The sequence below is a fragment of the Triticum urartu genome, chromosome 3A (genome assembly GCF_056163025.1).
Source record: "Triticum urartu cultivar PI428250 chromosome 3A, HENAU_Tu73, whole genome shotgun sequence".
Lineage (NCBI taxonomy): Eukaryota > Viridiplantae > Streptophyta > Magnoliopsida > Poales > Poaceae > Triticum > Triticum urartu.
This window is the reverse complement of record NC_141875.1, coordinates 452,255,525-452,267,932: the sequence shown is the minus strand read 5'-3', so window position 1 is coordinate 452,267,932 and position 12,408 is coordinate 452,255,525. Positions and strand designations below refer to the sequence as shown.

General features: G+C 43.9%; 1 protein-coding gene across 1 annotated transcript; it reads right to left on the bottom strand.

The window, feature by feature from the left end:
• Window positions 1-2,082: 2,082 nt before the first annotated feature.
• Window positions 2,083-2,757, bottom strand: LOC147980038 (uncharacterized). Its single transcript, XM_087516819.1, has 2 exons — window positions 2,592-2,757; window positions 2,083-2,513 (listed from the first exon to the last, which is right to left on the bottom strand). Exons 1-2 carry the CDS (start codon window positions 2,755-2,757, stop codon window positions 2,083-2,085), a joined length of 597 nt encoding a protein of 198 aa, XP_087372945.1.
• Between the last annotated feature and the right edge of the window lie 9,651 nt (window positions 2,758-12,408).

Below are 12,408 nucleotides of genomic sequence, written 5' to 3'. Positions count from 1 at the left end.
ACCGGGTTGTTGGGTGGAGGAGTTACCTTCTGTGTTATGGAGTATCAACACCACGCCAAACAGATCAACGGGTTATACACCTTTCTTCATGGTTTATGGAGCAGAGGCGGTTCTTCCTAGTGAAATCCGTCATGACTCGCCCCGTGTGGCGGCTTATGTTGAAGCTGACAATGAGAAGGCACGTCAGGACTCACTGGACCTGTTAGATGAGGAGCGTGATCTCGTAGCGGCACGTTCGGCGATTTATCAACAAGATCTCCGGCGTTATCACAGCCGCCGGGTTAAAACCAGAACTTGTCAAGAGGGTGATCTGGTGCTCCGGCTCATCCAGGATCAAACTGATATGCACAAGTTATCCCCACCTTGGGAAGGACCTTTTGTGGTCAGCAAAAACCTACACAACGGGTCATACTACCTTATTGATATTCGAGAGCACAAAGACTCACGTAAATCGGAGGAGGAGACAAAGCGGTCATGGAATATAGCCCTTCTTCGGCCTTACTATACTTGAGCCACAGGCTCTTCTTATGTACATAGTTATGACAATGTATATATTATATAATAACCCAGAGCCTCGGCTAAAGCGGGGTCTCGATTCCTTTTTTACATCATGTGTGGTTTCACAGGGGTTTCTACTGACAAAGCGGAGTTTTATTAACCCGGCCCATAAGGCCACACAGATATAAAGTCACTAGGGGGCTTGGTCGTATTCGAACCATAGCTACACCTCTTGATCGGTTTAAAACCAAAAAGGGATATCACTAGGGGGCTTGGTTGTCTTCACACCATAGCTACACCTCTTGATAGGCTTAAAGCCAAAAGGAAATTATGTGGAACCAAAGAGAGTCTGTTGCACCAAGCACAACTCAAACATAGGTAACCACTGAGCACAACTCAAATATTACCTGGGGGCTCCTTGCTTCTCAAAGAACAACGAGCTTGCACCCTTGTAATAGGCTATCAAGCCAGGCTTGGAAGCCAGGTGTATTCACCTAAAACCCCAGGTTATCCCGCCTCTTTAAGTAAGCCACTCCGTCTAGGTAAACCTGGTATGACCCATCGAATGTTTGACAAGTCAATCTCATGGACCCTGAACTTGTCAAAGTTAAAATGGTGATTGGTTAAAGATTGAGGTCCATCTTAAAAGGCTTTGCAAAATGGTTTAACTCAGCGGCCTGGCAGCCCATGAAAAGCCTCGATTTAGGGCCTGGCAGCCCATGAAAAGCCTTGTATATTTCTTTTTTATTTGTTGTTTTTAATATCTTTTGATAAGGGACTTACGAATATTTCTGATAAACCGGTGTTTATTACAACCCGGCATGGCTTTCAACGCCCAGTTGTCAGTACATGATCAATTCTAAACCGGCAACAAATTGCTCCGGTCTGGTTTTGGCTACAAGTCACCGGCATTATATGAACAAACCGGTGTGGTCTTACATGAACCGGCAAGAGGGAAAGGAGTCATCAACCCTACACATGGGTATTTTCATTCCTATTATACCAACAGTTGGTCAACCAACGAAGGTATATCACAGGTATCATTTATTTTATATCTAGTTAATACAAATCTTGGTTATCCATCCAAGTTATGTATATATTTTGGGCATCATGACCCGTCCAGTGGTAAACCACTAGGACACTTTCAAGTTCTTATATGCAGGAACATAAATCATAATGGACTATGCATAAATAGATCCCACAGGCAGGACAAGTTTTCAGTATTAAGCAACACAAACATGCTCGATGGCATGGCAGATAAGGTGTTCATACTATCCTATTACAAGGTGCTTTCAATACCCCAAATTGAATAAGTGTTTTCAAGAGCGGAAGACTGCAACTGGTAAACCGGCCACCGGTTTAGGATTCCTCATCTGGACGGCTTGACGATTGAGGGTCATCTTGAGTGGGCGTGTTCTCTTCATCCCTCCCCAGTCGCTGGAAATTAGGCGTTGACCAGTCGATTCCAATTAAGGCTTGAAAAATAGCTTCTTCATGAATAAGGTTGGAAGGGTCAATATCAGGAGCGTAAGTATGCTTACGGATTGGTGGAACAAGCTCTTCTACACTATGAATCAGTGCGGGCTATCTTTTCCCTTCAGCATTGTAAACCAGTTGAAAATGTGACAGATCTGTGTCCTCCACCAGTTTGCTTGCTATAGGCCGCATCTCCTTTGTCAGCCTTCGGAGATCGTCATTATTGAAGTCTGAACCGTCTTCTTTTACACCAGGATACCCTTTGATGATATCTGCCGGTTCAAGATCCGGAATCCACGCCTTGGCCCGGATTAGTGCGGTCAGTGCACCTGACCTTGCGGCTGATTTCTTCAGTTCGTTGATCCGGGTGGGTAGCATGGCCAGCTTTTCGATAGTCTCTTTTATCAGCGATGGCGGGGGCTTGTTATAAGCTACAGTGCAAATGGCTTGCTGGGATCCAGAAAACAGTTGTTCTATCAAAGTGTAGGTCACTTTAAGTTTCATCCGCATGTCGGAGCCTAGATGAGTAATGCGGGTCCCTATCATGGTTAAACATCAGTGAACCAGTCATTGATAAGATATTACGAATTACAAAAACTTCATGAGAGAGTACTTACCAAACACAACAGAAGTCATGGCATTAATTTGCCGCTTTAAACCAGTCAATTCTTCAACCACCGGCCTCAGGGCTGCCTCTGCGTCCTCGGCCTTCTTTGTTAAACCGGCCTTTTCCGTTTCCCAGTCTGCACGCTCTTTGTTAAAGGTCTCTTTCAGCCTTTCCATGGCTGCTAAGGCATTTGTCAACTCCTCCTTGGCCTTGGAAGCGTCTGCTTGCTGAGATTTGACGTTCTCCTGAAGGTCAGCGGTTTGAGCATCCCTTTTACTCAGCTCGGCCTGCAAAGGCAAGATATATCAACAATGAGATGTGTATTTTTGAAGTACCAAGCGTATAACAAGTTATGTACTTTGTACTTGGGGGGTAATGCCTATTTGTTCTATCATCAAACTTTTATTTGCAAGTCTCAAGTACAATGCAAGCATTATCCTTGACACTTGGGGGCTAATGTACACCTGTTCAAATGGATGCACAGATTAAAGACCCGGTTCACCTTGGAAAGATAAACCGGCCCTTGGGGACTACACAGGCAAAAACTACAGGAATACAATGATCACGTCTGGTTTACTTCAAAAGATCAGTTGGTATATGGAGGACAAGTTTGCAAGAGTGAAGGTATTATACAGTCCCGGTTTATGATTGACATCATAAACCGGCCCTTGGGGGCTACTTGGGTTGATGCTTGTACTTTGGATTCAAGAAAGGAAAGTGATGAAAATACCTCATAGCGCTCTTTCACCAGGTTCACCAAACCGGCTTCATAATCATGGTTTGAGTGCAGACGGTTTAGAAAACCAGAGTGGAGTTCTTCAGCGCTGAGATGGACATAGCTTGACAAGTCGGTGCTCCATTTGCCTTTTTCCATGGCAGCACGCTCTTCCTTGGCACTATGTTTGGCCAAGATTACAGGATGGCCAGGAGAGGTGTGACCAATGCCAGTAATGATAACCTCGCCTTCTTTGTCTCCAGCAGCCTTTTCTGGAGCTGATGGAGTGTTAGTAGCTCTCACCGGACTAGAAGACCTATCATCCGCCCGGATTGGATCTGCCGGTTCATCATCAGGCACAGCAGTGTCAACTTCTGGTTGTTCATCAATATTGTGATCTTGAGGGGGTGGTTCATCAAAAGTAGCTTCAGGATTTGGACCCTCCGGTTCAACCGTTTGCTCCGGTTCAAGAACCACCTGGTCTTCGGGCGGATTGTTCACCCGAGCCTTTTTGCTGGGTCTGGCTTTGGCTCTACAACAGAGAAAGATGCGAAAGTTAAGCATAGTATATAAAGTATGAAACATCAAAATAAAGGGTTGAAGTACTTACCCAGCTACAGTTTTGAGAGGAGGGAGTTGGGTCGTTGTTGACTCGCCAGAGGATGAAGGAGGTGTCACCTGATAATTCGAATCATACGGATTAAGAGGTTGTCGGAAATAGTCCGCCTTGGGATAAGAAGTGTCAGAAGCGGGTGAGACCTCAGATCAGCGTTTCCGAACCGGAGTGTTGGTAAACCGGTCAAGTAACCTTTTGGCCGCTGTGCCGGGTTGTGCGGCGAGCCTCGTGCTGCTGCTTCTTCAAAATAAATGTTGGATCCAAATGAGCAAGAGGATGTGAAAAGCTTACTTTCCGGACCGCTTGACGGATTTTTTGTGTTGGCAGAGAGTCTGAACCGGAGGAAAGGATAATTACCTCTACATCGTCAGCTTGGCTGCCCTCGACGTCCTCCTGATAATTATGATTGTCAATGAGATGCATGAAAAGGGAACCAAGTGAATCAAGTTCTACCTCAACTTCTGGTTCATCCGGGTCGTCGTCCAAATCCATACTGATGCGTTCAGATGCCTTCCGCTTTGTGGTTTTCTTGATGGCTTTGGTTTTAGGGAGGGAAGGTTTTGCCGCTTTCTCTTGAGGTTTCTTCTTCCAAAACGGATCATCATCCTGTTTAAAGGTAAAAAGATGGATATTCAAGGATTGTACAGTGTAAGGATATTAAGTGTAAAGCGAAGGAACAATACTCACAGCAGGCGGTTTGTTTTGCGTATAAAAAGGGGCTAGTCCGGTTTGGCGACAGACAGCTTCTGATTCATTCAAAATCTTCTTGACGACCTCAGTGACCTCTTCATCTGTTAGCTGAATATTGATGTGACGTTGGGAGTCTTCTAATTCACCAGTATACTCACACATTAAGCGGGAGCGGCGATTTAGTGGCAAGATACTCCAGGATATCCAGTAACGGACAAAGTCTACACCTGTTGAACCGTTGGCCAAGAAGGCTCTTAGCTTGGCGAGTTGAGGTGCATATGAGGCCCGTTCCTAAGCACTTAGCCGTTGTGGAAGTGGATGAGTGTTGGCAAGCCGGTGGGCACGGTAACCCGACAGAGGGTTCTCATCTTCAGGGGAGGTGTCTTTACAGTAGAACCAAGTTTGATTCCACTCTTTGGGGTGACTGTGCAGCTTGGCATGAGGAAATTCAACCTCTTTTCTTTTTTGAATGGAGACGCCACCAAGTTCAGTGTTGGGTCCGTCTACAAATTCAGTGTGCCGATTCAGATGGAAGAAATCTCGGAACAGCTCAACTGTTGGTTCTTCTTGTAAGTACACTTCACAGAAGACTTGGAAGTTGCATATATTGGATACCGAGTTGGGTCCAATATCTTGAGGGTGGAGCTGAAAACTGGCAAGCACATCTCGAAAAAACTGCGATCCGGGCGGTTTGAAGCCATGACCTATGTGGTCAACAAACACCACTGCTTCACCTTGCTTGGGAGTAGGAGGGTTCTCCGATCCAGGAACTCGCCACCGGATCTCATTCTTTTTTGGTAAAGTACCAATTTTGACCATTCCATTAAGTTGCTCCTCGGTAACCCGGGAGGGAGCCTAGTTGCAGGAATAAAACTGCTTGGCCATTGCAAGTGAAAAGCTGAAAAGAAATACCGGTTTACAATTTATTCATAGTGGTGCATAAGGTGCAACAAGGTAAATAAATCCAAGTATGTAAATTTCGTAAACTGGAGGCTGATACAATGATGAATGACAAAGCGATAAACGGAAGAAAGGTATATGCATACTATTAAACCGGAGTATGACAACAGAGATAAAGGGATTGCCGGTTTACAAGGGGACTAATGGTATGTGATAGATTGCTTTCTACAAAGGTAAACCGCCTATGTGATAAAGAAGATACAGATCTAAGGCAAGAACGGCTAAATAAGGTAAAAACAGGTTTCACAAGATTGCATGGAAATTTTGGATCTACCGTGAGACAGGAAAAGCAAAAGGATTTAGACCTAAAAAGGTTGGCCCCGAAGCGGTTCACAAAGGTCCAGATCGGTTTTTATGCGCATAAGGTTTTGTTGTGATAAGGAATGCTATAGCTATTACACGGAATATATCAAGCTTGAGGTTTTTATCCATGGACTAAGGAGGAACAGGGAAGAACAGTGCCGGAGCTTCGATGAACTTCGATGAACAATGAAACCCTAGGAAGATCTACAAAGGAGGAAGGGGAAGGACTTACAACGGCTGTTGAAGCAGCGGAGGTACGCCGCGGCTCTCTGGTGCAACCAGGTCGATGCAGTGGCCAACGGAGAGGCGGAAGCGAAGCTCGGCGACGGCGGCGGCGCTCGAGTGCAGAGGCGTTGTGAGGAGGAAGAAGAAGCGAAGAGACGGAGGGGGGAAAAGGAAATGACCCTTGGCCCTATTTATAAGGTAAAGGGGGAGGTGACAGGCGCGAGAATCGAGGAGTCGGAATATTGGATACCTAACAGGAACGGTCGCCTCGATTGTCGGAGGCTCATTAACTGAAGGTGAGATATATCATTTTTTAAGTAACAAAGTGATGTCATGACGGTTTATCATGACCCTGGAGTATGACGTCACGGCGGTTTACAAGATCAAGGTGAAGATGCAAAGGAGGAATTTTTCTAAGTGTTGAAGATTGACATGAACAAGTTCAAACCAATCTGGGGCCTAATGTTGGGGATATTACTACTGGACGTAAACCGGCCAGGAGTAGCCGGATTAACTTTATGAAGATTAGAAGCCCATGAGGACCTAAGAATGATGACGCTTTACAAAGGCCCAAGTCCCAAAGGCGAGTTAAGGCCTGTAGATGTAAATCGACCTTATTATGTAACTTGCATTGTAAGATAGGAAGGATAGAGACCGAGCCAGACACGATTATGATCCGGCCTCGGGACTCTGTAAACCGGCAGGCATCAACCTATGTATATAAAGGGACGAGCCGGCAGCGGTTTAGGGACAAGACACAACAACTCGAGAGCCAGGCAAAGCGGATTCGCTCCCTGGTCATCGAAACCCTAGCAATACCAACACAACTAGACATAGGCTTTTATCTTCATCGAAGGGGCCGAACTAGTATAAAAATCCCCGTGTCCCTTGTCCGGTTTAACCCTTTTAAGATAACCCGTAGCGATGGCTCCACGACTAAGTCCTTTCACGAGGACATCTGCCGTGACAACCCCACGACATCTGGCGAATAAAAAATATAGCTCCAAGTAAAGTTACCGATGGACGAAGACGAAAGAGGGATGCCTTCCGGGGCATCCCCAAGCTTAGGATTTTGGTTGTACTTGGATTTTACCTTGGTGTGCCTTGATCATCCCCAATCTTAGACTCTTGCCACTCCTTGTTCCATAATCCATCAAATCTTTACCCAAAACTTGAAAATTTCACAACACAAAACTTAAAAGAAAAGCTCGTGAGCTCCGTTAGTAAAAGAAAATAAACCACCACTTAAAGGTATTGTAATGAACTTATTATTTATTTATAGTATTGAACCAACTGTATTCCAACTTTTCTATGGTTCATAAACTCTATTACTAGCCATAGATTCATCAAAATAAGCAAACAACACACGAAAAACAGAATCTGTCAAAAACAGAACAGTCTGTAGTGATCTGTAGGTTTTGAATCCTTATGGAACCCCAAAATTTTAAAATAAATTTCTGGACGTGAGGAATTTATCTATTAATCATCTGCAAAAAGAATTAACTAAATAGCACTCTCCAATAAAAAATGGCAGCAAATCTCGTGAGCGCTAAAGTTTCTGTTTTTTACAGCAAGATCGCAAAGACTTTCGTCAAGTCTTCCCAAAGGTTCTACTTGGCACAAACACTAATTAAAAGCATAAAACCACGTATAAACCTAGGCTAGATGAATTATTTATTATTAAACAGAATCAAAAAATCAAGAAACAAAAATAAAATTGGGTTGCCTCCCAACAAGCGCTATCGTTTAACGCCCCTAGCTAGGTATAAAGGCAAGGATAGATCTAGGTATTATCATCTTTGGTATGTAATCCATAAGTGGCTCTCATAATATATTAATAAGGTAATTTAATTTTCTTTCTAGGAAAGTGTTCCACACCCTTCCTTAACGGAGATTGGAATCTAATATTCCCTTCCTTCATATCAATAACTGCACCAATCGTTCTAAGGAAAAGTCTACCAAGAATAATAGGACATGTAGGATTGCAATATATATCAAGGAAAATGAAATCTATGGGCACATAATTCCTATTTGCAACAATAAGAACATCATTAATTCTTCCCATAGGTTTCTTAATGGTGGAATCCGCAAGATGCAAGTTTAAAGAACAATCATCAAATTCACGGAAACCTAGCCAACTCATCAATCTTAGACAAATTTTCTTCAATCAAAGCATTGAAACTCTTTTGTGAACTAATAAATTCTTTAATATTAGATTCAAAATCAGAGGGCATCTTATTATAATTTCCATAAGATTGTTGTAGGAATTACCATAATTATTAGAGGAATTACTAGGAAACGGCCTAGGATTAAAATTACCTCTATATGCGTTATTACCAAAATTGTTCCTACCAACAAAATTCAGATCCATAGATTCATTATTATTCTTAATCAAAGTAGACAAAGGTATATCATTAGGATCAGAAGAAACACTCTTATTAGCAAAGAATTCCATAAGTCCATCCATCTTTCCACTCAAAACATTGATTTCTTCTATAGCATGCACCTTTTTATTAGTAGATCTTTCAGTATGCCATTGAGAATAATTAACCATAATATTATCTAGGAGTTTAGTAGTTTCTCCTAAAGTGATTTCCATAAAAGTGCCTCCCGCGGCCGAATCTAAAAGATTTCTAGAAGCAAAGTTCAATCCGGCATAAAAAATTTGTATAATCATCCAAAGATTCAAACCATGTGTAGGGCAATTATGTATCATTAATTTTATCCTCTCCCAAGCTTGTGCAACATGTTCATGATCAAGTTATTTAAAATTCATAATATCGTTTCTAAGAGTGATGATCTTAGCAGAAGGAAAATACTTAGAGATAAAAGCATCTTTGCACTTATTCCATAAATCGATACTATTTTGAGGCAAAGACGAAAACCGAGTTTTAGCACGATCTCTAAGGGAAAACGCGAATAGCTTCAGTTTAACAATATCATTATCCACATCTTTTTTTGCATATCACATAAATCAACAAAGTTGTTTAGATGGATAGCGGCATCTTCACTAGGAAGGCCGGAAAACGGATCTTTCATGACAAGATTCAGCAAGGCAGCATTAATTTCACAAGATTCAGCATCAGTAAGAGGAGCAATCGGAGTGCTAATAAAATCATTATTGTTGGTATTGGAAAAGTCACACAGTTTAGTATTATCTTGAGCCATCGTGACGAGCAAGCAATCCAACACACAAGCAAACAAGAAACAAGTAAAAAGAGGCAAACTGGAAAAGAGAAGGGGAACGGAAAAAAGGGGCGAATAAAACGGTAAGGGTGAAGTGGAGGAGAGGAAAACGAGAGGCAAATGGCAAATAATGTAATGTGAGGGATAAGAGTTTGTGATGGGTACTTGTTATGTCTTGACTTGTGCGTAGACTCTCCGGCAACGGCGCCAGAAATCCTTCTTGCTACCTCTTGAGCACTGCGTTGGTTTTCCCTTGAAGAGGAAAGGGTGATGTAGCAAAAGTAGCGTAAGTATTTCTCTCAGTTTTTGAGAACCAATGTATCAATCCAGTAGGAGGCCACACGCAAGTCCCTCGTACCTACACAAACAAATAAGAACCTCGCAACCAACGCGATAAAGGGGTTGTCAATCCCTTCACGGTCACTTACGAGAGTGAGATCTGATAGAGATAATAATGATAAGATAAATATTTTTGGTATTTTTATGAAATAGATTGAAAGTAAAGATTGCAAAATAAAATAGATTGAAAACTTATATGATGGAAAATAGACCCGGGGGCCATATGTTTCACTAGTGGTTTCTCTTAAGATAGCATAAGTATTACGGTGGGTGGACGAATTACTGTCGAACAATTGATAGAAAAGCGAATAATTATGAGAATATCTAGGCATGATCATGTATATAGGCATCACGTCCGTGACAAGTAGACCGACTCCTGCCTGCATCTACTACTATTACTCCACACATCAACCGCTATCCAGCATGCATCTAGAGTATTAAGTTCATAAGAACAGAGTAACGCCTTAGGTAAGATGACATGATGTAGAGGGATAAACTCAAGCAATATGATATAAACCTCATCTTTTTATCCTCGATGGCAACAATACAATACGTGTCGTTTCCCTTTCTGTCACTGGGATCGAGCGCCGCAAGATTGAACCCAAAGCTAAGCACTTCTCCCATTGCAAGAAAGATCAATCTAGCAGGCCAAACCAAACTGATAATTCAAAGAGACTTGCAAAGATAACCAATCATGCATAAAAGATTTCAGAGAAGAATCAAATATTGTTCATAGATAGACTTGATCATAAACCCACATTTCATCGGATCTCGACAAACACACCGCAAAAAAGAGTTACATCGAATAGATCTCCAAGAAGATCGAGGAGAACTTTGTATTGAGATCCAAAGAGAGAGAAGAAGCCATCTAGCTAATAACTATGGACCCGAAGGTCTGAAGTAAACTACTCACACATCATCGGAGGGGCCATGGAGTTGATGTAGAGGCCCTCCGTGATCAATGCCCCTCTGGTGGAGCTCCGAAAAAGGCCCTAAGATGGGATCTCTTGGGTACAGAAGGTTGTGGTAGTGGAAATAGGGTTTCTTGGTGCTCCTGGATGTTTTTGGGGGATGTGAACATATATAGGAGGAAGAAGTAGGTCGGTTGAGCCATGAGGGGCCCACGAGGGGGCAGGGCGCGCCCCCTGCCTCGTGGACTCCTCGTCCGTTTCTTGACGTCCACTCCAAGTCCGCTAGATCACGTTTGTTCCAAAAATCACGCTCCCGAAGGTTTCATTCCGTTTGGACTCCGTTTGATATTCCTTTTCTGCAAAACACTGAAATAGGCAAAAAAAACAACAATTTGCACTAGGCCTTGGGTTAATAGGTTAGTCCCAAAAATAATATAAAAGTGTAAAATAAAGTCTATTAACATCCAAAACAGATAATATAATAGCATGGAACAATCAAAAATTATAGATACGTTTGAGACGTATCACACCACGTGTCGCTGTGGCCCCGCCCACCGCTCCTATCGCTCCACCTTACTTCTCCCACAAAGCATATCCTCCACCCGATTCTTTTCCCTTTCCTTCTCTCGTTCGTCAAGCTGCGGAGGAAAAGCAAGCAGCAGCACAGAAGCGGAGGAGGTAACGTCGTCGGCCGTTGCCTGATTCATCCTCGCACCGCCGTGGATGCATTGAAACGCCACCGTAGCTGCATCGCATCATCCTCGTGCTACATGGCAGCTTCAGTCGTCGTCATGCTTTTTGTCGCAGCTTTCGCCATGGCCGTCGCGTGCTGCGTCGCTGCATCAGCCGTCATCACCGGCGCTGCAATGGAGGGATGTTGGCGCTCCGCCGCGACTGCAATAGAGCACCGTCGGGGTGTTGGAGCTTTGTCCCGGTTGCAATGGAGCTTCGCCGCGACTGCAATGGAGCACCGTCGGGGACGTTGGAGCTGCGCCGCGGTTGCAATGGAGCTTCGCCGCGGCTGCAATGGAGTACCATCGGGGACGTTGGAGCTTTGCCGCGGCTGCAATGAAGCTCCCCCAGAGCTGCAATGGAGCGTCACTCGGATGCAATGGAGCAACCGGGCGTCGATGGTGCTTCCATGGAGTTGCAGTGGAGCTTCGCCGGGGTGTCGTCGGTGCTGCGTTGAAGCTTTATTTGCAGTCCTCGGTGCTACCATGGTGCAGGACCCTGGTGAGTCTCGACACTGCAAGTCTGCGATATAGCGCGTCGGCGGCGGCTCTTTTTGGAGCGATGATGCAGCATCTCCGGCTGCTCTAGGGCTGCGAGGTCGCCGGCGCAGGTGCCATCCTTTGGTTTTTGTTGCACCATGGCTGTGTTCAGAGGAGCGCGTGGTGTGGATTAACGACGGGCTGATGCACCTTCACTGCAGAGCGGGACGCGGTGTGGATCGAAGGGCTGCTGGATCGAACATCCGGCTGATTCGTAGCAACCGCCATAGAATAATCATCTTGAAAACTTATTTCTCGACAAAGAAATTTGTGATTGTAGCTTTTTTTTTTCACAGGCAGGAGCATCTCCAACAGCAGCCCTACAATAGGACATAACCGCTTTCTAGGGCTTTTAGACACAAAAAAACATCTCCAACAGCAACCCTAATTGCAAAAAAAGGGGCATCCCTTTCATAGTTTCATTGGTAATAGGATGGGTCAACGATGGCCTAGCTTACTTATGAAATTTAGTTAATTAGGAGGATCTTTACTAGCTTTAGTGATATTTTTGGGTTACACCACAAAAGAATGTGCTTCCACCTAACTTATGAAAGGTACCACATTGCAAAACAGAGCCTAGGAAGGCTCAAATATTTTGGCGACACCATAGA

Bases quoted from the DNA above. Each gene is read 5' to 3' on its own strand.
- LOC147980038 (XM_087516819.1), bottom strand. From the start codon at position 2,757: ATGGAAAGGCTGAAAGAGACCTTTAACAAAGAGCGTGCAGACTGGGAA. The intron at 2,514-2,591 runs GTAAGTACTCTC...TAACCATGATAG, and splicing joins CATGACTTCTGTTGTGTTTG to GGACCCGCATTACTCATCTA.